We start from the raw sequence: 26,939 nt of genomic DNA, 5'->3' as shown, positions 1-26,939 counted from the left end.
CACTGCCCCCTTGCCAGCTTTTGTATGTGTCGCCTAAGGGGCAAATTAGCAAGCTCAAGGAACCAATCAAGCAGTTTTCTGATACAGAAACAAGGGCTCGTGAAATAATTATCAATGATAATAATTAAAATATAAATATCTTTAGGGGCGCCCGGGTGGCGCAGTCGGTTAAGCGTCCGACTTCAGCCAGGTCACGATCTCACGGTCCGTGAGTTCGAGCCCCGCGTCAGGCTCTGGGCTGATGGCTCAGAGCCTGGAGCCTGTTTCCGATTCTGTGTCTCCCTCTCTCTCTGCCCCTCCCCCGTTCATGCTCTGTCTCTCTCTGTCCCAAAAATAAATAAACGTTGAAAAAAAAAATTTAAAAAAAAAATAAAATATAAATATCTTTATATATGCAGAGTGTTACAGCTTTGGAATCTTTTCAGAATCTATAATCACATTGGATTTGAAAACTGACTTTGTGAAACACCTTCCTATTTGAGACTCCAGTGACACTGAAGACTGAGCATGGTGAGATTAACATGGAGATGATCAAGATGATTTGGCAGAAGAGGGGAGACTCTCTCAACAGCTAAGTCCAGTAGAAGAGTCTGGAAACCCGAGCCCTTGGATGAGAGTGACTTCTGACCTTCTTGCCAAGAGACCCAGGCAGATTTAAACCCATTTGTAGGTCAATGAGAAATTAAAGGTTAGGAAGGGAACATAATTTGTTGGCTAAGCCAGATGGACTCATTGTTAAAGAAGCAGTATCTATTTCTGCTTTAGCCTCCTGTGCATTACTGCGCAAAGCTTAAATAAGAATCAAAGGAAGCCTCCCTCCCCCACCAAGAAAAGATATACATGAGACTCTTGATTCCAGAAAAATTGTGTGAATTCCCTCTGCAGCTGCAGAAGTGGCGTGAAACAAATATTGCTTTCCATTCTAGCTGTCAAACACGTACCGTATGGATGAGTTAATTATTATGCAAGATGGTACTGAATCACAATGATGTGTAGTGGCTGCTAATGAGAAGTCATAAATCAAAGTCCTTAATGTTAAGCTCAGGCTACAAGACGGAGTTCTTTTGAAATGTCATAAGGACAGCTTCGTGTATGTGCATATATGCGCAATCACTAGTTCTCAGAAAGTTGGCTGCTTCCTGATACCCAGTTAAAATATTCAGCATATAACCCATCTGTCCTTTGTCATGTCTCTGTTTTCCGTAAGTCCCACATATAGCTGAGCTCTTTGCAAAGGTGATGAGAAAGGGTGGGCGGTAAGCAGCCTGAAAATGCCACAAAATGATTCTGGCTCCATGTGTTTATCCCCTGACAGACTCTTTACAGGAAGCAAAGCAACTTGCTGGAGAATGAGAGGTTGTATTTTGTTTGTTTGTTTTCCTAGCCTCAGAGGGTAAGAAAAAGGCTCCCCTATCTATATTCATCATAAATCCTTTATAAATTGGAGGCCAATTTGGAAATATAAAATTCTCCGTGTCAAGCGCAATTGTTCCCATCTACCCTAGCAAATCAATTATCAACTTACATATTCTGTGAATTGTTTTAATCTGATTAGTCCCTGCAAAGTATGAAAGAAATTAGGTAACAAATATGTTTAGGGAGGGAGAAAACCCTGTAGAAGAGGAAGTTATGTAAGCGAAGGATGGGCATTTGTTTTCCCATTCATTCACTCATTCATTCATTCATTCATTCATTCATCAATTGTATATTGGTTGAATGTCTACTAAGTATAAGGTTCTTTGAGACATCCTTGGGTAATAGACAGATAGATCTAATTCATTCTCAAAACTCAAGGACTTTATAGCATAGTAGTGTAAACGAAGAGGTAAATAATGATAACACAAGGCAGGATGAAATAAGTGCTTATAAAATATATAAAAGGCATTGCAGGGGAAGCCCCTGGGAAGTAGCCCCAGGGGAAGCCCCTGATTCTGGACCAAGAAGTCCAGAGGAAGGACCAAGTAGCCCCAGGGGAAGCCCCTGATTCTGGACCAAGAAGTCTGGAGGAAGGAAAGATAACCAACATTTAACAAACACCTAACTCCTGGCTGGCCTCAGTTAAGACACTATCTGCATTATCGAGGAGTAGGATGTATGTGAGTTGACTTTTGGAGGAAGAACAGGACTCTAGAGATCTACAGTAGAGACCCTGATTCTGATGGAACAGTAGAAGTAGCAAGGGCACCGCACATTTGACTAATGATCCGTGGTCTGGTGTGGCTGGAGTGAAGATGGGTACACACGGTTATTACACCTCATCTAGGTTTGGAAGAGCAGACCCGGCAGAATGGGGCGTTTGGAAATCGTAGGGTGTCTAGCATAAACACCCTGGCCACTTGGAGAGCACAGAGGGAAGGCAAGAGCTGAGAGACTGGCCGAGACGTCAACTCTAGGGTTAAGGTTGATTCCATAACAGTGGCCTGGTGACCAGAGAACTAGCTACATGTCTTATTTCCCCTGAAAGACTCCAAAGTTTGTGAGGCATTGAAGTGACTGCCATGCAAAAACCCCTAATTGCAAACAAAAGAGAAACAAACAAAAAACAATCCTCATTGGTTGCAATGAATCTTGTATGCTATATTCAGCATACTGTGGGCTTCATATCTAAGTTTTTAAATGTGTGTGTATATATATATATATAATGTTCACAGGTATCTGGGTGGCTCAGTCGGTTAAGTGTCTGACTCTTGATTTTGGTTCAGGTCATGATCTCATGGTCGTGAGATCAAGCCCTGTATCAAGCTCCATACAGAGCCTGGAGCCTGCTTGGGATTCTCTCTCCCTCTCCTCTCCTCTCCTCTCCTCTCCTCTCCTCTCCCCTCCCCTCTCCTCTCCTCTCCTCTCCTCTCCTCTCCTCTCCTCTTCTCTTCTCTTCTCTTCTCTCTCTCCTCTCTCTCTCTCTCTCTTCCTCTGCCTCTCCAACTGCTCATGGTCTTTCTCAAAAATAAATATTATAGGGGCGCCTGGGTGGCGCAGTCGGTTAAGCGTCCGACTTCAGCCAGGTCACGATCTCGCGGTCCGGGAGTTCGAGCCCCGCGTCAGGCTCTGGGCTGATGGCTCGGAGCCTGGAGCCTGTTTCTGATTCTGTGTCTCCCTCTCTTTCTGCCCCTCCCCCGTTCATGCTCTGTCCCAAAAAAATAAATAAACGTTGAAAAAAAAAATTTAAAAAAAAAATAATAAATAAATATTATATATAATATTGATATATATTTACATATATTATATATACATAGTGTTTAGAAAGCCACAAGCCTGACTGTATCCCTGTTCGGCTTGCTTAGAAGTTCAGAGTCTGGCCTCACCTCTTCTCTGAGTAATCATCTCATCAAAGAGAAAGATGAAAACCTGAAAAGAGATAATATGTACTTGTCACCTCATGCCAAATCAGCAACCAGGTGCTGCTGCTGCTCCCAGACTGAGTTCACTGGAAATGCCACACAGGGCTGCTAAAACATGTGACTAACACACATTTGATGAAGTGTTTACCACAGGCCTACTGAAGCCCTTTCCATTCCTGTCCTTCGGCCATTAATGAAACAGTCAGTGAATCCTGGGCACCTTTGCAGCAGCTGCACTGATGATAAATCTTAGATAGGAAGTGCTTACTACTTGTCACTGCATCTCTTGACCCCTTCCAGGGGAAACTCCTTGATTTGACCCATGGGTTCAAGCTTATGTTTCTCACACTGGGAGGAACTCTAGAAAAGAGCCCCTCCCTCAGATCACAGCTGGCTCGGCTGTAGGTCCTCAGAGGACCAGGACTTGTGGTCTGAATCCTTCTTTGGTTTGAATTACTGATCCATATTTAGACTCAGTGCTGTGCTTCGACCTGAATCACAGAATTTCTGAGGAAAAAAAAAAAAAAGCCTAGCAAACAATGTAGCATTAAGATCTAGCCTAAACTGGAAATATGTGGGATAGAGTTGTCATTTTTAATGGATTGGTTTCAGAGGTAGGGGCATTAAAAATCATTCTGCAAGGGGTGCCTCAGTGGCTCAGTAGGTTAAGCGTTAACTTCAGCTCAGGTCATGATGTCATGGTTTACGAGTTCAAGGCCTGGCTCGGGCTCTGTGCTGACAAGGCTGGAACCTGCTTCAGATTCTGTGTCTCCCTCTTCCTCTGCGTCTCCCTCACTTATGTGCATGCACGCTCTCCCTCTCTTTCAAAAATAAACATTAAAAATTTTTTAAAATCATTCTGCAAAATTTAAAAACACAAGGGTTAAGAAGTTATATAAGATACATTTATGTATTTCCCCAGAATGTTATTATACATGTGTGTCCAATTCCAATAATATGTGATGAAACAATTGTCTTGGGAAAAGCTCTCATCTTTCAATGTAAGTTCATACTCCAATCCCTTGGGGAGACTTTTTTTAAAAATCCTGAGGCTGGGGTAACAATGGCCGAAATTCTGATTGAATTACTGCATAGGACAATATACCTTGAAAAGATGTCCAAGTGATTCTAGTGTGCAATCTGGACCGGAAACTACTGTTTGATACAGATTGAGGGCAACATAAAGTCCCTTAGTGTCTACAACATGCCAGGTACATTAGATCTTCTCTACTCCTCACAGCCATCTTGTAAGTTAGGAATCCTTTACCTCTTTTAAATATAGTCAAGTAAGCCCGAGGAATTTTAAGCACTGTGAAAGTTCCAAGGTTATACAGTATTTTGGTTTGTTGAATTTGTCTAACTTTGAGGCAAGGGGCTTTCATTGAGGGTCTGTGAAGCTCTCACAGCTCTCCTCACCAGCCTGAGTCCTCAGCTTGGCACCTCTTGCCCTTCTGAAAATGGAGACTTAACCAATAATCCTGCCCCTTCTTACTGCCTTTCTCGTTTCCTCCTCAGATCCCTGTTTCTGTTGGTTTTAAATTGAGGGAATTAAAAAAAAAAAAAAAAAAAGAAAAAAAAAGAAAAAAAGGCAACTTTTCCTCCTGGCTTAAGGAAATTTCTCTTAAAATAAGCTGTTTTATCAAGCTACATAAATTAAGTCCCCTTTGGTACTTTTCAATATATATGATAAGGTCATAGGATATAAAATTCTGTGTGCCAGCAATTCAGAAAGGACTCATCTCCAGAATATAAACTCTGAAGGCAAAGATTTGCATAAATTACCATAGTAATATACATATTCAAAGTTCACAGTGTATCAAAAACAGAAAGGAAATAATCTCAATTATGGGAGAGCACTGATTTTTTTCATATTCCTTAAATATTTGATATGCAATTAGGAAGTGCTGGGTTGTGGAGTGGGCACAGCTACTTTTTACTATACTTAACTCTTTGAATGGCAGGTAACAAATCTATCAAAAATGTCATGTTTAGGATCAAGTCCAGGGGAATTCAGCAAAGGTGTGAGGTTGAGAGAAGGGGTTTGATAAGAAATGGGGTTAGAGATGGAGTAGGAGGTAAAAATATTTGTTGTTCTATTTGCTCATAAAAAGAATGCTTTGACATTTTGACATGGGCGTTCTGATGAGGGCTATTTCCACAAAATCTGGTCATGTTGGCCTTATCTTCAGTGGGAATGAAACTGATTTGGATACAGCAAAATTTGGAAAGCCAATGAGGGCAAGAGAAAAAAAAAAGGATGCCAAAGGGAAAGTGAGATGCAAATAAGAATCGTGGGAGGGCCCGGGGAGACCATCTGGTGACGGTGTGCCCAGGTTAGTCAGCCCTGCAGGGCTCCTTGGCGAGGCTGCTCAGGGCAGTTTTCCAAGAAGTGGTCTTCCACAGTAGTGCTCTAATTTTAAGTAGTGCTCTAAAATATCTCTTTCCTGACTCGTCAGTCATTTTAGTGACTCCTCAACCTAACAGTAGTCATGGGAAACCCTGAATTTGTAGCCAGCTGCTCAGAATAGCCCTGGGGACCCCCAAACTGAAGTGAGGCCAATTTTGTGGAGGACTATGCCCTTAATCTTGAGTCTGGCTAACTCTGGGTAGACATATGTCAGGCTGACTACTCAAAAACTTTTAATTGCTGTGAGTATTTTGTTAAAAAAAAAAAAAAGCCTGGAAACCACTTAGGAACCACCTTGGCCTTTTGACATTTCTCCTCTCATCTGCCTTCTGTTGCTTTCAATATGCTATGGGAAGGAAAACTGTAGAAACAGCCAAATTCATTTGATATTTTAAATTAAAATTAGGTTATAGGATATAACAGACTTTAAGTGAGAACCATCCTAAGGGTTATTATATAAGCAAAGAATATGAGATTGATGGCATGAAGGCTGTGATATACGGTTGGGCTGTTTATACGTCCTTTTAGTTACACCATGATTCTTGCTTTTGCTTTGGAAATTGATAGTACAGAAAAGGAAAGGTATTGCCAACACTTAGTATGGGCTCTGCCTAAATTTAATGGAATCAGACATTATACACCATGACCCAACTTCTGGTGATAAAATATAATCCTCCCATGATTAATATTGTGTTATTTTTCTAATTTTCTGAATAGTTTCCTTGAATATTTCTTTATGTCTTTTCTCCCTCTTTCTTCCTTCCTTTCTCTTTCTTTCTTTTCCTCCCTTCCTTCCCTCTTTCCTTCCTTCCTTCCTTCCTTCCTTCCTTCCTTCCTTCTTTCCTTCCTTCCTTTTTTTTGTTTTCAAGGAGTGGGTATGTAGGAGGTTGGTTTACAACCGATAATTAAGATAATTATATTAATGAACTGAGTTGCAAAGATAAATGACCAAGCCCGGCCCAATGGTAAATAACCAAATGAGGCTCCAGAACCCTCCCACTAGAGTAAGGAGTCCTACACTAGGCAAACAATGTCAACTATTTAGAAATAAGTACAGATTAGACTGGAGTTGTATCAGTTTAGACATAGAAGACTTGGCCTTTCCATTCATTTCACAATGCTGAGTGCACATGTATTTGCTCATTGGGAAATTAGAAAATGAGGATAAGTAATAGGTATCAGGAAATACTAAACATATTCACTGAGATTAGAAAGCAGATTTGGAGGCCATATTCACGACAGACCTGAAAACACTAGTAAGGTTCAAGAAAGCCACAGGTATAACTGTTCCTTTTTATTTTATTTTTTTACATTTTTTTTAACGTTTATTTATTTTTGAGACAGAGAGAGACAGAGCATGAACGGGGGAGGGGCAGAGAGAGAGGGAGACACAAAACCGGAAGCAGGCTCCAGGCTCTGAGCCATCAGCCCAGAGCCCGACGCGGGGCTCCAACTCACGGTCTGTGAGATCGTGACCTGAGCCGAAGTCGGACGCTTAACCGACTGAGCCACCCAGGCGTCCCAATAACTGTTCCTTTTTAAAGCCTAGAAATCTGTTTTCTAAATCCAATCACCAACAGTCCCACAGACTTGTTTTTAAAAAATAATAATCAGCAATACCACCCAGACACCAAGATGAACATCTACACCTGGAAAATAGGCTCTTACCACAATCGCCTTCCCTCCGGTGATACGTGACAGGTATAATTATTGTCCTTCAAGACCAATCTATTCCCCAAAGGCAGGCAACTAATTTCAAAGAAAAGAAGGTTTATTAAAATAGGTGGAAACCAAGAAAATCCTGTGAGAAAATACTGGCACTTGCAATAAGTAGAGTCACACAAAACTGCACAAAAGTAGCTGCCAGGAAGTATATTTTCAAAGTGCAAGAGAAGCAGAACAAATAGCAATCATGTTTATATAGTACCTTTTATCCAAGAGCCCAAGTCTTTTATTTAATCTTTATATTCCCTATATAGGCTGACTGGGGTAAGGCTGCAGCAACTAGAATTTAGCTTCTAGCCTTTAAGTTAGCATTAATATTTACAGAATAGTAATTACCATCTCTGAGTACAGTTGAGGTTAGGTGGGTATCAAAACACAAAGTCATATGGGCTAGGCTCCAGTCTTCAAGACTTTTCTCATTTCCTAGGTCACCAGAAAAAAAAAAAAAAGATTCTTTTTGACCAGACGAGGAGCCCATATTTGCCTTATAGGTCTGGAGAGATATTGGGTCAAATGAAAGATCTTAATGAAGATCTTTAATTCAAAGCTTTACATTTTGTAGCATGTCTGTATTCTTCATGCAGCTAAGTTTTATCTCAGTTGCCAGCCTGGGGAATTCATTGAGACAAGCCAGGACCAAGTGCAGCAAATGAGTGAGTGGAAAAAAACGACAAAGAAGCAAGAAAACCCAGAGGCAGACAGTGGTTAATTGGAAACAGAAACAGTAAGAAAAAGTTTGAACTGATGAGCAAATATTTCCCATCGGGTTAGATGACATTTCTCATTCTTTTTAGGTGTCCTGAAAGATGTGCTACGCATTTGTTGTGCTAACTCACTCCCCAAATAAGTTCTCCCCTCCAAAAAGAGAGATACAAACAAACAAAGAAACACACCAAAACCAAACCATCATAGGGTTAGAATGTATTACAGAAACTAACAAATTAACTTCAAGCCACTTTGCCCAACATACATACTAAAACTTTTAATTTCTCTTTATTAATTCTACTCACATATATCCTCTCCATATTACTGAAAAGCTGGGGGAATTTTATAATAAAGAAAAAATTTTGGTAAAATAGGCATTACCTCCTTAACTAGATGCGAATTGAAGGTATTGATTTATTTTCATCTTAACTGTCTGTTACTATTCTGACCCTTGTCATCAGTTTTCTGTTGGACACATAACTGATAAGTGCCTGGGACTGTGCTGCACTACAAAGACAGAAAATGAATAAGACCTAGTCCTATATACTTGTCTTTCTGTTATGCATGCATTCATTCACTCAACAAATATCACCTGAATACCTAGCATGTGCCAGAGACTGTTCTAGACACATGACATAATAATGCATAAAAAGGACAGAGATTGCTGTTCTTTGGAATTTGCATTCTTGCTGGCGAGACAGACATGATAAATAAGTAGGTTATAAAATAAAAAAGGGTTGCAATATGAAATAGAGTGGGGGAGGAAAAGGCCTTGCTGAGAAGGTGATATTATAGTGAAGCCAAAGGGGGGGAGGTAAGAACCAGAAGGATATCTGGGAAAGAGACTGCCAGGCAGTAAGAAAAGCAGGAGCAAATGCTCCGGGGAAGAATAATGTCTGGCTTGTTCTAGGCATAGCAAGGAGGCTGTTGTGGCTAGACCAGGCTGCAAGAGGTCAGAGAGGTGGTAAGTCAGTTGCACCGGATATCATAGGCTCTATAAGGGCTTTGGCTTTAATCCAGGAGAGATGGGAGGAGTGACATGATCTGATTTACAGTTTGTAAAGCTCCCTCTATGTTCTGGGAAGATTCTGGGGGCTGGGACAGTGGCAGAAGAAGGGTGACCAGTTAGGCTATAGCGACAATCCAGAGAGGAGAGGATGGTGGCATAAACAACGTGGTGTCAATGTGTTATGGCTTGAATTGTATCCCTCCAAAAATGTTGAAGTTCTAATCCTAAGAACCTGTGAATGTGGCCATATTTAGAATGAGGAGTTTGCAGATGATCAAGTTGAGATGAGGTCATTAAGGTGGGACTTGATCCAATATTACTGTATCTTTGTAGAAAGGATAACTTTGGGCACAGAGGGAGACACATACAAAGGAGAGATGATATGAAAACATAGGGAGCAGATGGCCATCTACAATTATAGTACGCCTGAGGCTACTAGAAACTAGGAGAAGGGTCCGGAACAGATTCACTCTCACAGTACTCCCTCTCACAGCACCAGTATAAGACCTCCCAATACTCTGATCTGGGACTTAGAGACCCAGAACTGTGAGACAATAAATTTCTGTTATTTAGCTAACCAGTCCGTGGACCTGGCTATGGCAGCCCTAGCATGCGAACACACAGCGGAAATGGTGGGGTAGGGGGATTCTGGGTATACAGTTGGTTCTCATTATTCATGGATTCTGTATTTGCAAATTTAGATTCTGTATTTGCAAATTTGCCTACTTACTGAAATGTATTTGTAATCCCAAAATAAATACTCATGGCGCTTTCACAGACACTTGTAGACATAGGCAAAGTGATGAAAAATCTGAGTGGTCTGATTCCCACATATTCCCAGCAGAGATTGTAAAAGGCCATGCTTTGCCTTGTTTTGGTCTTCTCCAGTAAATAATGCTTTTTCACAATATATTTAGCACCGTACTTTTCACATTTTGTGCTTTTTATTGGTGATTTTGCTGTTTTAAGTGAGCTCCAAGCATAAAGCTGAAGGGCTAGCTGGTGTTTGTAAGTACCAAGGGGCTTGTATATGCCTGTGCAGGAATACATGCACCAGATAAGCTCCATTCAGGTATGACTTTGTTGATGTTGGCCATGAGTTCAAAGCTCATGAATCAAGAATACATATTAAGTAAAAAAGTGTCTTTAAGTGGAAACATACCTAAAACCAAGTGTGTATTGACCAGCAGGCAAAAATGTGGCCTGAGGCTCACAGCAACCTAACCCTGAACTTTCCCTAGGCAGCAACAATTCAGTAGTCGCTAAATGAACATTTTTGGTGATTTCATAGAGCATAACAACCTTGGACAGCAAGAGTAGACAGTATTTTGAAATTAGAGCCAAGATATAACAGCAGTTTTTGAAGCACTGGGTGTCGGCTGTCAGAAAATAAAGAGTTAAGATTAACCCCAACGTTTTTGGCCTGATAAACCAAACAGGAGATGGAAGAGACAGTTGAGAGAATAGACTGTTTATTTCAGTATTTTTGTTTGTTTGTTGTTTGTTTGTTTTTGGAAGGAGCTGTGGATTAGGAGCTATCTATTCTCTAAATGTAAACTTGAGCTTGAGTTGGGTTATCCGTACAAGAAAAATGTTTTAAGGCTGGTTCAGAGCAGCACTGAGAGACTGAGCCAGTAAGATCCAGGGAGAGGAAAGACTCCTTGATGCCCACTGTGCAGTGGTGGGGAGCCTTGGGCTCAGATGTCTGTGCTCTAATCCCAAAACTGCCCTCTTTGAGCTGTGACAGAACTGATTCTATAGTTGATAGGACCCTTGAACAGGATTAAGAAGCCCTGAACAAAGGCTTATCTTTGCTGTTACTATCAAGCTAAAATTCATATTTAATATGATAGCACCTTCATTTAAGACCATTATATATTTTTGGATTAAAAAAAAAACAAGGAAAATTGCAGAGGAAGAGAATATTTGAAGGTGAAATTTCATTCTGGTTCTAGCACATCTGCAATGGTACCCTGAACGTCATAGAAATGAATTATTTAAAACTGGTGGGAAGACGGTGTTAGACTTTTATCCTCACTCTGGTGGTTTTTTAAAAAATATCAATCTGCTCACCAGATTTCCTGCCTTAAAAAAAATTATATTTAGAGTTCCTCATTGTGTCATAAAAAGCCGAATGTAAATAAATAAAGTTGGAGGAGATAAGCCAGTGACATTCTCCTACAGGAAATACAGCAGCCTGTGGCCATGCCATACTTAGAACAGAAATGCATTTAAAGTCAGGAATGAGAAGATTTTAAGTCAAGTTGAAAGGCACTGCAGTTGGCATAGATATTTGGGTCTTAGCTGCTGGACGTTTAGGAAGAGCCAGGACAAGAGATCCAAATTCCATACACCCAGGGCCATGCTCCAACTGAGACCCAGGGAACTTGTGGGCCACCACTCACTCACCTGAGAAACATTTCAAAGGCAGTGAAATTTGCAGTGGTGATTTTGGGTTTCTAGAACTATTCGAATCTATTTGGTACTTGTTTCTCTAATAAATTATTTATTTAAAAAAAATATTTTTAAAATATTTATTTAAATATTTAAATTTAAATTTATATATTTATTATATAAATATAAATATAATATAAATATAAATATATTTATTTAAATATTTATAAAAAAATTTTTAATAAAAAGAGTTAAGCTCTATTTTTTTTTTTTTTTTTACAGCAATGGAGCCACTAAATTCCTACCCTTGACTTTGCAACTGCACACAGTGTTCTCCCTAACAAACTGCAAGTTTAAGCAAATGGGGATCTGGTCAGTTAGTCTACTTACTGACCATGATTTAGACATATTTTCACCATGTGGACAAATCCAAAGAACCATTGCAAGCCTCACTGCAGTTCCCAATAGGGTTGTTTACAGCCACCTTACTTTATCACATCTTTTTACAAAATGCTCCAATCAATTCAATTTTTTTTAATGTTTATTTATTTTTGAGACAGAGACAGAGATGAACAGGGGAGGGTCAGAGAGAGAGGGAGACACAGAATCCAAAGCAGGCTCCAGGCTCCGAGCTGTCAGCACAGAGCCCGACGCGGGGCTTGAACTCATGGACCATGAGATCATGACCTGAGCCGAAGTTGGATGCTTAACCGACTGAGCCACCCAGGTGCCCCTCCAATTAATTCAGATAGCCCCACGAGGTGTACATTTTCCATGCAGGTTTCACTCACTCATTCAATAAGTATTTCTTAAACAGCCACTCAGTGCCAGGCCCTGGGGTAGGCCCTGGGATGGAAAGGTAAAGAAGACAAGCAAAGTACTTGTCTTTAAGGAACATGGAATTCAGCAGGAAAACAGAGAACTAAATAAACACTTAGAATATATTATAAGACATACATGTGATAGTGTTTTGAAAGTATACTGCAGAAGCAGCTAAAAGAATCTGGTATTTGAGAAAACATCAGAGAAAATTATGAACAAGATGAAATTTGAAGGATGAGAGGAAATTGGCTTGATCTGCATGGTGATTGGAAGGGTGTGATTTCTTATAGAAAGCAGAGCATGTTCAAAGGCCCAGAGGAAGAGAACCCCAGAGGTATGAGAAGTTCAAGAGACCAAAAGAAGTCCAAAAACTAGAAAGACTTGTTAACACTTATAATAATAAAATGTCAGTATCTGTAATCCAAAATATTGGATGCAGTATAATTATCTGAGGCCCTCTTCAGAGTGCATAACCTCACACTCTCTTCTACCTAAGGTATAAGATAGAAAAATGATATTTAGGGAAGACAGTCTAGATAGCATAGAATCCAAGTATTCATCTGAGAGGTTACCATTCAATTCTTGGATTGTTAGAGACTACAAGAAATCTATGTGTTCAGATTGTAGTATTTGCCTAGCTTCTCAGAGGGCCTTCACTGATATGCTCTAATGTTTGCCTTCTGTGCTTTGAGGGCACTATAAAAAAGGAGTTTTGTGAGGTCTTTTTAGTACTAGTTGTAAAAAGCCATTGTTGACATAAATCCAATGTGCCTCCATATAAAAGACATTTCCATCAGAATTTATTTCAAAGAAAATTTTCTTTGTCCTGGGGGATTAGTATGGTATTCCCCACTCCCCTATAATGAGAGCTATATAACACACTGTGTTTACTTTTTTTCCCCCCAGCTTTGATTTTCACCTTGATTTCCAGGAATTTCAGAACGAAATTTCATCTTAAATATAGTAACAATTTTATCTTTGTGATTTCCATAAGCTTTGTAAATTCTCTGTCAGACACCTTTTATGTGCTCTTTCAGATCTTGCTTCCCCTGTTTGAGGTGACTCTTGGCCACTTGTGTCATTGCTCTTGCTAAACACTTCTGCAAGAGCTCTGTTGGACGATGGCCTGTGTTATCAATAAAAGAAAGGCATAACCCAGAGCAGCTCACCTGTGGCCAATACCACAGTCTCTTGCCTCCCACACCGAAGCTTTCCTCTTCTACTAAAATGATTCATCCATGTATGTGGAACTTGGACTCTCTCTGGCTGCCCTGAGACGGTATACTTTGCAAGAAAATATTAACATGAAAGCTTTTTCCACCCTAATTCCAGGGAATGAGGGCTAAAACAATTATCCTCTCCTGATTCTTGAGTGTGACTAATTCTGTTTCATTAACCATACTGTATATGTCTTTTATGTGTCCTTCCTCACAGTCTTTTTGAATATTTGTACACTCTATATAAACTTATACATAAGCTCACAGTGAGTTTTGTTTTATATTAATTTTGTAGAACTTTGGAATTTGGCCAAGTTAAAAAGGATACTTTTATTTAATTCCTCTAATAAAACTCCACTGGAAAATTGAAAGCATAGTCTAATGTGTTTTCAAAAAAGAGATCGCTGCCATTTCCTCAACATGACCTGCTAACTTATTGCTATTTTCTCTAAATCTCTATACCTACCTTTTTAACAGATTAGAATTTGTGTGTAATGAAATTATAAAAAAATTTAACACTTAATCTAAATTTCCCTATAGTTGGCTTAAGAATTTTACTGAGATCACAGCAAACAACTATCGTTTTTTCCTTTTGGTGCAACTGAAGAGCATTTTGTTATGAGAAAGTATTAGAAACTTCAGCTGCAAATCACTTTCATTTAATTTCTTATTTTTTGCTATAAATGTTTTCTGTTTTTTGGGGGTTTTTTTTGTTTGTTTGTTTTTGCACCCATAAGATAAGCACTTGGAGACCAGTAATTTAGAGAATATGTTCTTTTGTGCTTGCTTTTTTTTTTTTTTGAGAATACTTTATTTCCTATTGTAGAAAGTCACCACTGAATATTACTAAGCTCCCTCCTTTCCCCATTGTTGCTTAGTCATGGCCTATATGCAAAGAAAGCTTGAAATGCTGAAGTGGATTTTTTTTTTCCTACACAGGTTTTTTTTTTTCCCCTTACTATACAATTCTGTTTTTATTCCTTAAACTTTTTCCAAGGTTTTTGATGGGTCAATTTTTCAATGAAGAATAATTTTTAAAATACCTATTTTGTGATGTTAACTATGTTAAATAGGGGACACAAACAAAGAAGATAGTATTTCTCTGCAAATAATTTATAATCTATTAAGCACTTAAGACAAGTAGATACTTCAGAATGATAAAAAGTTGACTATAAATAGTGCCATAGCAGCAATATACGTAACAATATTAAACCTTTTTTGGGGGAGAGGACGAATAGAACCATTAATTGCAGACTATGGTAGTCTGAAATAATTTTTTATCTTCTTTTGGGATATTAACAAAGAAAATGCTTGCTTCTCTATAGTTCTTTGGATTATCCATTCAAAATATAAATTGTACTATTGTACAGTAATAGATTACTATGACTCTACTTATATGAGGTACTTAGAAAAGTCAAATTCTGGCAACAGTAGTTGCCAGAGGCTGAGGAGAGAAAAGAATAAGAAGTTATTATTTAAAGGGTATAGAGTTTCAGTTTTGCAAGATGAACGGTTTTGGAGATGTATGGTAGTGATGGTTGTGACAACACTAAGAATGTATTTATTACCACTAACTTTACACTTAAAAAATGGTTAGTGTTGTAAATTTTGCCATGTATATTTCACTACAATAAAAATTCAGAAAAAAATTTATAAGATTATACTGTATTCAGTACTAGAGAAAAAAAGATTAATGAAGTCACAGTTTAATACAGAAGAAAAAACGTAATCAAATAACAAGAGCCTGCTAGGTTCCATATGTGATCTGTAGAAAATATTAGGATGGTGTGGATGCAGAGATAAGGGTGTGAGTAGTACTGTCCCTTGGGCTTGGAAAATGGGTGGATAGGAAAGGGGGGAGCAGTATCTTCAAAAGCTTCATAGAAGAGTTGACATTTGAGCTGGTCTTAAAAGGTGAATGAGTTGGAAAGATAACAAAGAAGGTATTCCAAGCAGAGGAATTGAGAAAAGTTTTCTGATTGAAATAAAGAGCCAAAGGAGGAGAGTGGCAGGAGATGATTTTAGTGAAATAGATAAATGGAGGCTACACTGTTTACCATGTTCGGATTTCATTTTGAATGAGTGGCCTTAATCAGAAAGGGGCTTCAGGATCATTCATGAAGCTCTCAAAAATATATATAGCCAGGGGCGCCTGGGTGGCTCAGTCGGTTAAGCGGCCGACTTCGCCTCAGGTCATGATCTTGCGGTCCGTGAGTTCGAGCCCCGTGTCGGGCTCTGTGCAGACAGCTCAGAGCCTGGAGCCTGTTTCAGATTCTGTGTTTCCCTCTCTCTGACCCTCCCCCGTTCATGCTCTGTCTCTCTCTGTCTCAAAAATAAATAAACGTTAAAAAAATTAAATATATATATATATATATATATATATATATATATATATACATAGCCAAATAAATATATATTTATCACTGAAGATGTGGCTTAGTATGTCCAGAGTGGACCCTGGGCTTCTTCATGTTGTCAAAGGTTCACAGTAATTCAGACGGGCTCTAGGGAGCACTATGATAGGTAATAAAACATTACTACAGATTTTATTTTTAAGACATGTTAAAGTTCACTAGGTCTGATGGCCATATGATACAGAATGTGGGGTGAGTAGGACCTAATGGTAAAAAGACAAGATAGAAGGTTCCTAAAGTAGATGAGAGCTAATGACAGTCTAGATGAAGACAGTAGCAATAGGGACATAAGATAAGAATAGATTTGAGAGGCATGTAGAAAGTCAAAATATTGGACTTGGTGGTCAATGAGCTGTGACGTGTAAAAGAAATCAAAAACAGTGCTCAGACTTCTATATCAGAGAACCGGGGGATCTGAATTTACTATCCATTAACTGGGATAGTAAATGATGGCATAAATAAAATGTCCGGCAGATTGTCAAAAGAGTGGGTACTCAATAAATAGTTGTTGAATGGATAAGAAAATTCTAATAATAATGATCATACAATTGTGGATGAATAAAAATGAGTAAGTAAGGATTGGCTTATGGATGGACATGGGTTTTGACAGACCTACATGGTGTAGAGGCAGTAGGCTGTGAAAAAGGTATGCAAAGCAGGTGTGACATCAAAGGAAAAACCGACAAAGGTTGGAAAGTTTAGGATGTGTTGTAGAAACAGTGAATAGATCAGTTGGACTCTAGGATAGTGAGAAGAGACTATAAAGACACAGCGGATCCATAAATGTGGTGTGTCTGAAAGTCAGGCTGAAGAAACTTTAATTAATTAAGTAGGTGATGGTAAGTCAAGAATTTTGCGCAGGGGTCTTCCAGTGATCTTTAGGATCCTATTCCTTGGAAGAGTCTGATAGCAGCAGTGGGATAGGATAGCTTGGGACAGGAAGAAATCTAAAGGGAGAAAGATCAGTTAGAAAGGCTACTATGAGGGTAGGGGGAAAAAATTAGAAGAAGCAATGATGGTCACAGAAGGAATGGAAAGGCAGAAGCAGAATCAAAAGATACTCAGGGAAAATTAAAATTCAAGATCAAGTTCCAGATTAGGATGGTTGGAAGTTGGAACTGGATTCAGGGTGGACCGTGGGTGACAGAGTGTTGTGGTCTCAATGAGAAGAAATAATGATGTCAGGCAGGTGAGCAATTTTAGCCAGAGATCATTGATTCTGAGGCACCAGCAGGATATCCAGGTGAAGAAATATTTTGGGCACCTGGAAATGCAACACAGCAGCTTAAAAGATAGACTGGAGCCAGAAATGTAAACTTGGGAGCCATCTGGTGTAAGTGATAAATGATGTGTGTGAGTGGATAAGATAGGCAAGGAAACTAAAAATGAGCCCAACTGAACAAACCATGGGGGTGCACTTACCCTTGGCTGAGTGAGGGAAATCTTGGAAGTAGAATGGGAAGCAGTCCTAGAGTGAGACAAGAAGAATCTGGAAAATACTCCTCCCCTCCCCCACCCCAAAAAAGGAAACAGAGCTTCAAAAACGAAGAGTGAGTTAAGAGTCAAATAAGGAGTTTGAGGAAGAGGAAGACTGATGTAGCGCAGGTAGTCTGTTGACAGGTGAGGAAGCCTTGGTGGGGCAAAAGCTGGGTTGACTGGAGTAAGTGGGGGAAGGTGTGGAATAGGGCGTATGGACACTGAACTTCTCTACATCATTTCTGATACTAGAGTCAGGAGTATAGAGAGCTTGGGCTCCCGGCCTTATTGCCATTTGGTTTTAATGAACTCAATTCTTGAGGGTGCAAACAGCATTTGGGATCCTGAAGTTTGAAACATGATTCAGGAACGCTTCCTGCCTGGGACTACTGGGTCTCAAGATTTCCTGGAGGAAATAATCACAGTTAAAATGACCATTTTGCACAGCAGTATGTGTGCTGGAGCTGTGCGTGACAATTAACTAGATATCGCCACACTCTTAATTGAACCAGCCTTTCTGTCACTGATTTGAAATGGTACTTTCATCATAAACTCCCCATATGGATTTGTGTCATGTTTGGACTCTCTGTTTCCTTCCATTCGGTACCAAACCTACTGGTATTTAATTGGGATTGCCTTTAATTTAAGAATTAATTTGAGAAGAACTGGCATTTTTACAATATTCAGTCTACTAAAAAGAAGAGTACTTAGGCCTTCTTTTATGTGCCTCAGTGGAGGATCATTACTTTTTCATATAATCCCAAACTTTCCCTTTTCAGTTTATAGCTATATATTTCCTTTTTGCGATGCTATTGTAAACGTATCATTTCTTGCATTGTGTGTGTGTTTATGTGTGTAAATAGAAAAGATGTCGGTGTTTTCTCGGATGAAAATTAAACTGTAAAAGAAATAATCTAAAGTAAGTTGAAGATTTTAATAGCATCCAACCTTCATTGAGCTAATACACATGTAAAAAAAATCACTTTTGGGTGCCTGGGTGGCTCAGTCAGTTGGGCGTCCAACTTTGACTCAGGTCATGATCTCACAGTCTGTGGGTTCGAGCCCTGTGTCAGGCTTTGTGCTGACAGCTCAGAGCCTGGAGCCTGCTTCAGATTCTGTGTCTCCCTCTCTCTGTCCCTTCCCCACTCATGCTCTGTCTCTCTCTGTCTCAAAAATAAATAAAAACATTTAAAAATTTTTTAAAAATCACTTTAGATTATACTATCATGTAAAACAGAAAAAAATACAGTTTATTTCACTTTTAAAGAAAATATTTCTGAGATAGAGAGAGTGCACACTCAAGCAGGGGAGAAGGGCAGAGGCGGGAGTGGGAGGAGATAGAGGGACAGAGAGAGAGAGACAGAGAGACAGAGAGAGACAGAGAGAGAGACCCAAGCAGTCTCCACACTAGCACAGAGCCCAACATGGGGGACAATCCCATGACCCTGGGATCACAAACTGAGCTGAAATCAACAGTCGGATGCTCAACCCAGGTGCCCCAGTTTATTTCACTTTTGTGCAGCTAATGCTTCCTTGCGGAAGACAAGCCATATTTTAAGTTAAAATATGGTATCTGTTCAGTCCTGGTACCAGCAGCGGGAGCTCCATTTTCCTCCCAATACCACACAAAGCTCTAGCGAGACTCTGGCTCTTTCCACAAGAAAGCAACTCTGCTCAGACCTGCTACTTGAATCCATGACTGTGACCATCAGCTCTTCCATGTCTCCTCCCAAGGTGCTGGTAGAAGAAGCTGAAGGAAGCTGCACTCAAGGGCACACGCTCTCCACTGCAAACCATACTCACCACGGACAGAGGGGTTTTCATAGAGATGGTGTAGCCATGAGTCAGAACATGCTTTGGTTTTATCTCTGCATTTATCTCAGTCCTTCAAAACTTTTCAACTTGAAGAAAAACTGAAAACTATTTAACAAATCTAGACAAGGGGTCAGCAAGCTTTTGCTGTCAACAGCCGGAGAGAAAAGGTTTCAGGCTTTGTGGGTCATATGGTTTCTGTTACAACAACTTAATTAACTCTGCTGTTGCAGTGTGAAAGCCATCACAGGCAATAAGAAAATGAGCATGGCTATGTTTAATAAAACTATTTACAAAACAAGCATTGCTCCAGATTTGACCTATGGTTCACAGTTTCCTAATCCCTATATTAGACCAGTGAACTTCCAAACCATTCATTATTTATATTAAACAAAAAAAATCAAAAGTCTCCATGGAACTAGGCATGACAGGATGCAAAGCACTGGAAGGTACAAAATGTAGAAAAATCACCAAAATGACTTCTTCTCAATCCCTAAACAACAGCTCTTAGCATAGCTAGTACATGTCTGCTTTATGAAGCATGAGGGAGATCACCGTATACAATAAGCACACATAATACATTGCAGTGTGGTCAGTGCTTTGAGGAAGAAGAGAAAGTTGAATGAAAACACCATTATGATTAGTGATGGGAGTATTTGCTCCTACTTACCAGTCCTGTACCGCATTGAAGGATTCTTCATTTGTGATGTCATACATCAAAATAAAGCCCATGGCTCCACGATAATAGGCTGTGGTGATAGTTCTGTATCTTTCCTGGCCTGCTGTGTCCTAAAAAATAACAATAATGATCTCTCAAAAAATAAGGCAATAAATGTTTTAGGAAGTGATTAATTATTCCAAAAACAGTCATAATAGAGAGTCTAAATTGTGCATGCAATGTATAACTATATATCTTTTTAGTCTTGTTTTCCCTAATGATTTCCAGATAGCAGCTCTACAATATTATGAAAAATTATTTATTTGGTAGAGATCTAGCTCAAAATACCCCTTCTACATATGTTCACTCTATTAAACAGAAGATCACTATAGAAAATAAAAGAAAAAGAAAGATTATACATATCAGAACCCTGTAGCTTTTTGTATAGTTTAAAACCAGAAGAGTTCATTAGCTCCATCATTATGTATTTATAATCTAAGCAGAGGCCACTGTGGGGGAAAAATAATTTTATGAAAATTCCCTGCTTTTAAAAGCATACAGTTTAATCTCAGCTTATTCAACTGTAAAATGAGAATAAAAATATATGCTTCCTGTAGATGTTTGAGTCAAGAGATTTGGGGTTTCTGTCTTCCTGTTACACGACTAGGGGAATGTGGACAAGCCACTTAACCTCTCTAAAGTCTAGCATGTTTGTTAGGATCATGTGAAACAGTATATGTGAAGTGCTTCACACAAAACCTGGCATACGAATAGTGGTCAACAGATGCCAAGTACTGGCTGTTGTTTTTGATGGCTGGGGAGTCAAGGCTAGCCCAAGAAGGGAGGTAGCAGCTTACAAATACAGGGGTTCAGGGCCTGCAGAAGAGATGGCATGCTACGGTGAAACCTGGGAGTCAGGCAGATACATCAGTGAAGTCACCTGTATATGTCATGTATAGTTTAGTGTAGCTCAAGAAATTATTCCTCAATTCAACTGTTTCTTGCCCCTTTGTCTTCACAGGATCTAGGCTATCGCTTATGACACCATGCTCCCTGGTTTTCTCCTTCACTGCCTTCCCAGGAGATTGGGCTCTGATTTCTCTTTCCTAGTACTCTAGGTGCTGAGCACTTTGGACAGAAATGTTATCTTCCTTCTGACTTCAGTCTGGATCGTCTTTCTCTTCTTCTCCCAGGAATGTCTCCAGTGCACATGGAGTATAACCCAGGTCGCCCTAATAGCCCTTGTAGGGAAAGCTGATGTGTTGGATGACACAAGAATAGGATCCTTTGTCATCAAAATGAAACAAACATCTGAGTGTCACTACTGGGATGGGCTCATGTTGGAAATGCTATTCCTCACCCACAGGTATTCTCCTGTTTTGATGCTTACCCCCCACCATAGACTAACCCTAAGAAACATGACCCTGCTTACAATTTTCTCCTAGTCTGTGTGGTATATTTTATTTGGCCCCTGCCATTTCAGAGAAGGGTGATCAAAAAAGGCTAAGGAAATCAGCAAGTGATTCCAGGAGAATATGGGGATATGAAGAAGTTGAGAATTAGCCAAGCATGTGACTTTTCATGAAACCAAGAACAAGGACCAGGGAGATGTTTATGAGATGGTATTAGGGAAATACGGTTCCAAAGATAGGATGAACACAAGTTATGGTAACTAAAATAGCAAAAATAGAGCAAAATCTGTGGAAAAGATCTTTCAGATCTTTCACCATTGGCTGAAAACAAAAAGCTAAGTACAGACTTTACTGCATGAAAATTTGACAATTCCTTGAATATAAAAAAAGGTATAAATCAAATTAAAATGATACATAATCAAATAAAGTGGGAAATATATTTTCATAGTACCAGAAGACCAAAAGTTACTATCTTTAATATGCTAAGTAGTATTAGAAATCATTAAGAAAAATGTTAAATAATCTAATTTAAAAATTATTTATATATAGGCACATAAATAGCTAATTAATCTTTAAAAAGAGTTGAATCCCAAGCATAATAGTGCCACATAGGTGCATGCCTCCATAATAGAAGTTCCCTGGAACTTACGTGAATGTTTTATTTTACTTTGCTTAATATTACGTAAATATGAAAATGTAGACATACAAGATAAACATTAATATCATCAGCTGCATATAATTGAGATAAATATACAAATTTATCAGGCAGAAAGAAGCCAATCTTAAGCTTATGTGATATTCTTAGATATATGTTGGATTTAATTCAGTTAACATCATATCCAATTGTGAAATAAAGAAGAAAGTTAGAGAACCAAATTCCCAAAGACTATGTTTACAAAGCATGGTATAATCAGAGATTGTGTAATATATTTTGGCTGTTTGGGGAACTAAACTCCTCATAATTATTTTAAAACATCTACTTTCATCCTGGGTTCCTGTTTTCTAGAATATGTTACTTACAAAATTACTTTTTTTTTTTTTCTTATTGTGAAGTAACTTTAAACGGTTTTCTAGTCCTTGGTACTGTAATGTTATTGTATGATGACAGATAGTAGCTCCACTTGTAGTGAGCATAGCATCACACATAAGACTTGTTCAGACAAGGGTTAGGGTTAGGGTTAGGGCGTTGTATACCTGAAACTAACATTGTGTGTCAACTATACTCAAAAAAATTTTTCTTAAGTTACAAAATGTGTAAAAATTAAAATGATAAAAATCCTGAAAATAAAAAAAAAAGCTTTCTAGCATTGAGTAGTCTTCTCATAGGTTAGGGACCCCATTCCTGCTGCCCTCTCTATATAACAGACAGCTTTCCCCTGATTTTTCACTAGGAGAAAACAGCCAATACACCCAAGGCACTGCTAAAAGGTGACCCAGACTCTTTCTGTCAAGCATGTCTTCAACACAGACACTGAATAATGGTGTGCTGGAAAACTATGACATCCCCTTCTTCTTGACCTCTTCCAGTGATGGCTTCTCTTTTATTAAGATGTTAATTTTATTTTGACAGTAAAGAAACCAGTTCTAGCATTATAAAACATTCATTTCAGTCTCTGTGCTGTTAATCTTTGAGAGAGCAGAAATCAAGGCCCTATTGTATTATGATTGATACGTTACAGGGAACCACACGGTTGGATAGCCATTACCAAAATTTAAAAGTACAGAGAGGGGTAGCTAGCTTAAAAAAAAAACAAAAAACAAAAAACAAAAAACAAAAAACAAAAAAAAAAACCAGCTTATAAGAAAACCAGCTTATAAGAAAAAAAAAAAAATAGAACCTTTCAGAAAGCACTCAAGTCACAGCAAGGGTCAGGGCCTTCTACTCCATTCTGATTTGAACCCAGAAACACAATCTAATTAATGGTAGTTGTCACCTAAACGCTCTTAGGAGGAATAAGAAACTTCACCAAATAGGGGAAGTGTATTAGGAAATCTTCCCAAACACAAAGATAACAACAGAAAGAGTAAAACTAAGCTAAAAAAACAGACACCAAGTTGGTTCTTCATTGGTTTTGAGCACTGAAAACAGCTTCAGAATTACAAACTCATTAGCATGTTCTTTCCCATGGTATCAGGAAGAAAAATAAGTCAGAAAAACACTTCATTACATTTGACATTTACTAATGATGATAGAAGGTTATATTTGAAAGAAAGAAACATTTTATAATGTCAAGTGCCACTAATGTAATTAAATGTGAGCGGTCTCAGAAGGTAACTGGCTACAATGGTACCTCTTCTCCATTTGTTCAGAAAAATGGCTCCCAACCTTGGTTTTGCATTGTTCCTCTGCTTGGTTAATTCTGATAACTGGGGATACCTGCTGATTTTCTATAAATGTAGAGTTCCTATAATTGAAAAACACAACTGGAAATCTCTTACAGAGAAAGTGAAGGATAAAAATATGACTAAAACTGAAAACTGTCTTCCATGAAGGTTAGCTGTCATTTTCTTCTCTTTTAAGAAAAATAAAATGATTTTAGTTGGCTTAAATATTGTGATTTCTCATCCACATTTTTAAGAGGAATTTTTGGCTTTAATGATAGATTTGATTAGCAAATACTTGAGTGCATGTCAAGAAAAGAACTGTAAAATATAAAACATTAGCAGCTTGATAAGTAGTAGCTAGGAACATTTTCAGTTTGAATTTTGGCATTTTGATCTCTGTCTTTGCCTTAAATTTTTTTCTGGTGAAGTATTCTATTTTTTTTTATAACTGTATGTATTGCATTCTCAAACCCTTTGGGCTTACGCAGAGATAACATGCAGCTTTAAGATAAAGGAAATAGCTTTCCATTGTAATTTGATTTTTGTTTTGGCAGTTACTCCTCTCTGAACTGGATTAAAAGGAAAATAAAGTAAACATTAGTAAAGGAATATAACTCAGATAACATTACCACAACTAAAACACATTTATTGAATGACTAGACAGGGAAAAACATATTAAAGGATAGATAATCCGAATACATGATAAAGTAGGCAATTTTACATGTGAAGAAACGCAATTGAACACATTGATTTTAGTTGATCAACAAAAGTAATTTAATTAAACTAGAGGATATAATATGTGATATTATACGTGTGATATAATGCGTGACTTGTGACAACTAAAGAGGTTTTGTCAACAGAAATGAAAGAGGAGGATCCTGCAACCTAAGACATAGACACACTTCACTAAATTTCCAAACAGACACAAAGATAGGAAACGGAATAGTCAGCAAGCCTCCAAGCAAGTAGTAATCTCTTGTAGGAATTATTCTGAAGCATCAAATGAAGATTAAATGATGCTTAATACAGTTTAGTAACAGTGTAGATTGATTGACCTATTGATTCTTTTGTTCATTCATTCAAAAAACATTTCATGAACACGTATTACCAGTTAGGGACAGTGATTGGTTTATGTTAAATTTATTCTACCTATTGGAGACATACTTTTACAGATTTTAAAATTCTACACATTAAAGGCATTTCATTAATCAGAATATCATATTCCCTACATGTCTACAAAAAATTAGGTAAAATCATGAAAATACCATTTCTAAAGAACTAGACAGACTAGAGATTCAAAATTGTAAATGAGACCACCTCCTCAGTGGTGAGGTTCTCGCAATTCATAGCCACTGTATGGGGTGTATTGGGTTCCCTCCAAAAGATATGTTGAAGCCCTAACCCCCAGAACTTTTGAATCTGACTTGGAAATAGGGTCTTTGTAGGTGTAATCTAGTTAATATGAGTTCATTCCAGGGTAGGGTGGGCCTCAATCCTACGACTAGTATCGTTTGAAGAAGAGGAAACAGAGACACAGAGCACACAGAGAAGGTCATATGAAGGCAGAGGCAGAGACTGTAGTGATACATCAAGAAGCCAAGGAAGCCAAGGGTTGCTGGCAACCACCAGAAATAAGGAGAGAGGGATGAAATGAATTCTCTGCTAGAGCCTGAGAGAGAACGTAGCCCCGTCATCACCTTAAGGGGACTTCTAGTCTCCAGAACTGTGGGACAGTACATTTCTATTTTTTTAAGCCACCCAATTCGCAGTACAGCATTGATGCTGGACTCCAGTCTGGAATCCTCATGATCAGGGCAGAAGCAATATAAATTTCACAGCTACCCACATACCCACTTACTACTTTACAGAAGACAAAATACGGAAAATTAAAGGTAGACTTATTGAGAAGCCTAACACAGTCTTGCTGCCTGAATTCATGAAGGATGCTATGCTAGAGTGCATTACTATATTCCACTTATGTAAAACTAATTCTGGGGGTGCCTGAGTGACTCAGCGGGTTGAGCGCCCGACTCTTGACTTCAGCTCAGGTCAAGATCTGAAAGTCGTGGGATCGAGCTCCGTGTGGGGCTCCGCACTGAGCATGAAGCCTGCTTAAGGTTTTCTCTCTCTTTCCCTCTGCCCCTCTCCCCACTTGCTCTTTCTCTCTCTTTCTTTCTCTCAAATAAAATTTAAAAAAATTCTGTTCACAAAAAGGTGAATTGATATACCTCTGGGATTTTAAAAAGTAGACTTTTATATATTTGCACACACATACATATATGAAGGAAAGAACAATGTTGCTTGAAATGACAAAAATTATATATTGCTTCATGTTGGTATTTTACCCCTAAATGAATGACATGCCCTTATAGAAAAATGCAAAGTCATGAGGTATTCTGAGACATGACCCTCCAAAACAAAAGCAACAACAAAATGGTGGTAATCACATGTCATTTTTTTTTGTTTGATGGTACTTTCCCTCAAGGGTTAGGTTATTTTTTCATTTTCATGAACAGACAGGCATTAAGGAGCATTGCCTATAGTCTCATAAATATAGTAAGCAAAACAAGAAGCTTAAATATTTTGTTTTCTTACTGCATATTTATTTTTGGAATGAAGTAAAAACTTTTTTCTTAACAGCAGTTAATCTTCTATCAAAAAAAAATTTACAAACCACTCTTCTCTACTGATCTGGTACAAACAGTCCCTTTCAATTCATTTACACACACTTACACAATCATCTGTAAGTCAAGCCCACATTTTAGAAGACAGAACTAACAAACTGGCCTCGAAATAGTTCTTCAATCAATTTAGATGTCCTTCCTACCAACTGTCCTTTATCCATCCTTCTTACACTAGTTTATTGATCAGATTTTCTTGTCATGATGTTTAGCTTTGAAATACCCAAACCTTCATTTTGTAATGGCATCCACTTCTAAGTAAAACCTAATAAAATAAGCCTGAGGCAGAGGATAAAACTTGACCTATTATTTCTTGGCAGTGTTACCATGGCAATTCATCTTCCCTGGAAGAGAGGAACAGTCACATATAGCTCTTTTATTGGCAGCCTTTGACTCCATTGTCAGTAAGACCCTAACGTATCAACCAATAGTATGTTTCTGCTCATGAAAGTTAAGACACTTTCACTAAACACTAACCGCTCTTGTGAACTCTTTAAGACCTAATAAAACTCACAAAGCTGTGTAAAAGGCATCTTCACTCATT

General features: G+C 38.5%; 1 protein-coding gene across 2 annotated transcripts in view; it reads right to left on the bottom strand.

Moving 5' to 3' along the window:
- The window catches only part of RAB3C (RAB3C, member RAS oncogene family), a 283,731-nt gene that overhangs the window by 134,106 nt on the left and 122,686 nt on the right, over window positions 1–26,939 (bottom strand). For both annotated transcript variants that reach the window (XM_045493870.1, XM_045493860.1), the window contains exon 3: window positions 19,990–20,108. In XM_045493870.1, coding sequence (XP_045349826.1) covers window positions 19,990–20,108 — 119 coding nt within the window. The remainder of the gene's footprint in view (window positions 1–19,989; window positions 20,109–26,939) is intronic.

This window comes from Leopardus geoffroyi, chromosome A1 (genome assembly GCF_018350155.1).
Source record: "Leopardus geoffroyi isolate Oge1 chromosome A1, O.geoffroyi_Oge1_pat1.0, whole genome shotgun sequence".
Taxonomy (NCBI): Eukaryota; Metazoa; Chordata; class Mammalia; order Carnivora; family Felidae; genus Leopardus; species Leopardus geoffroyi.
The sequence above is the reverse complement of the archived record's forward strand: the minus strand, read 5'-3'. Positions and strand labels throughout refer to the sequence as shown.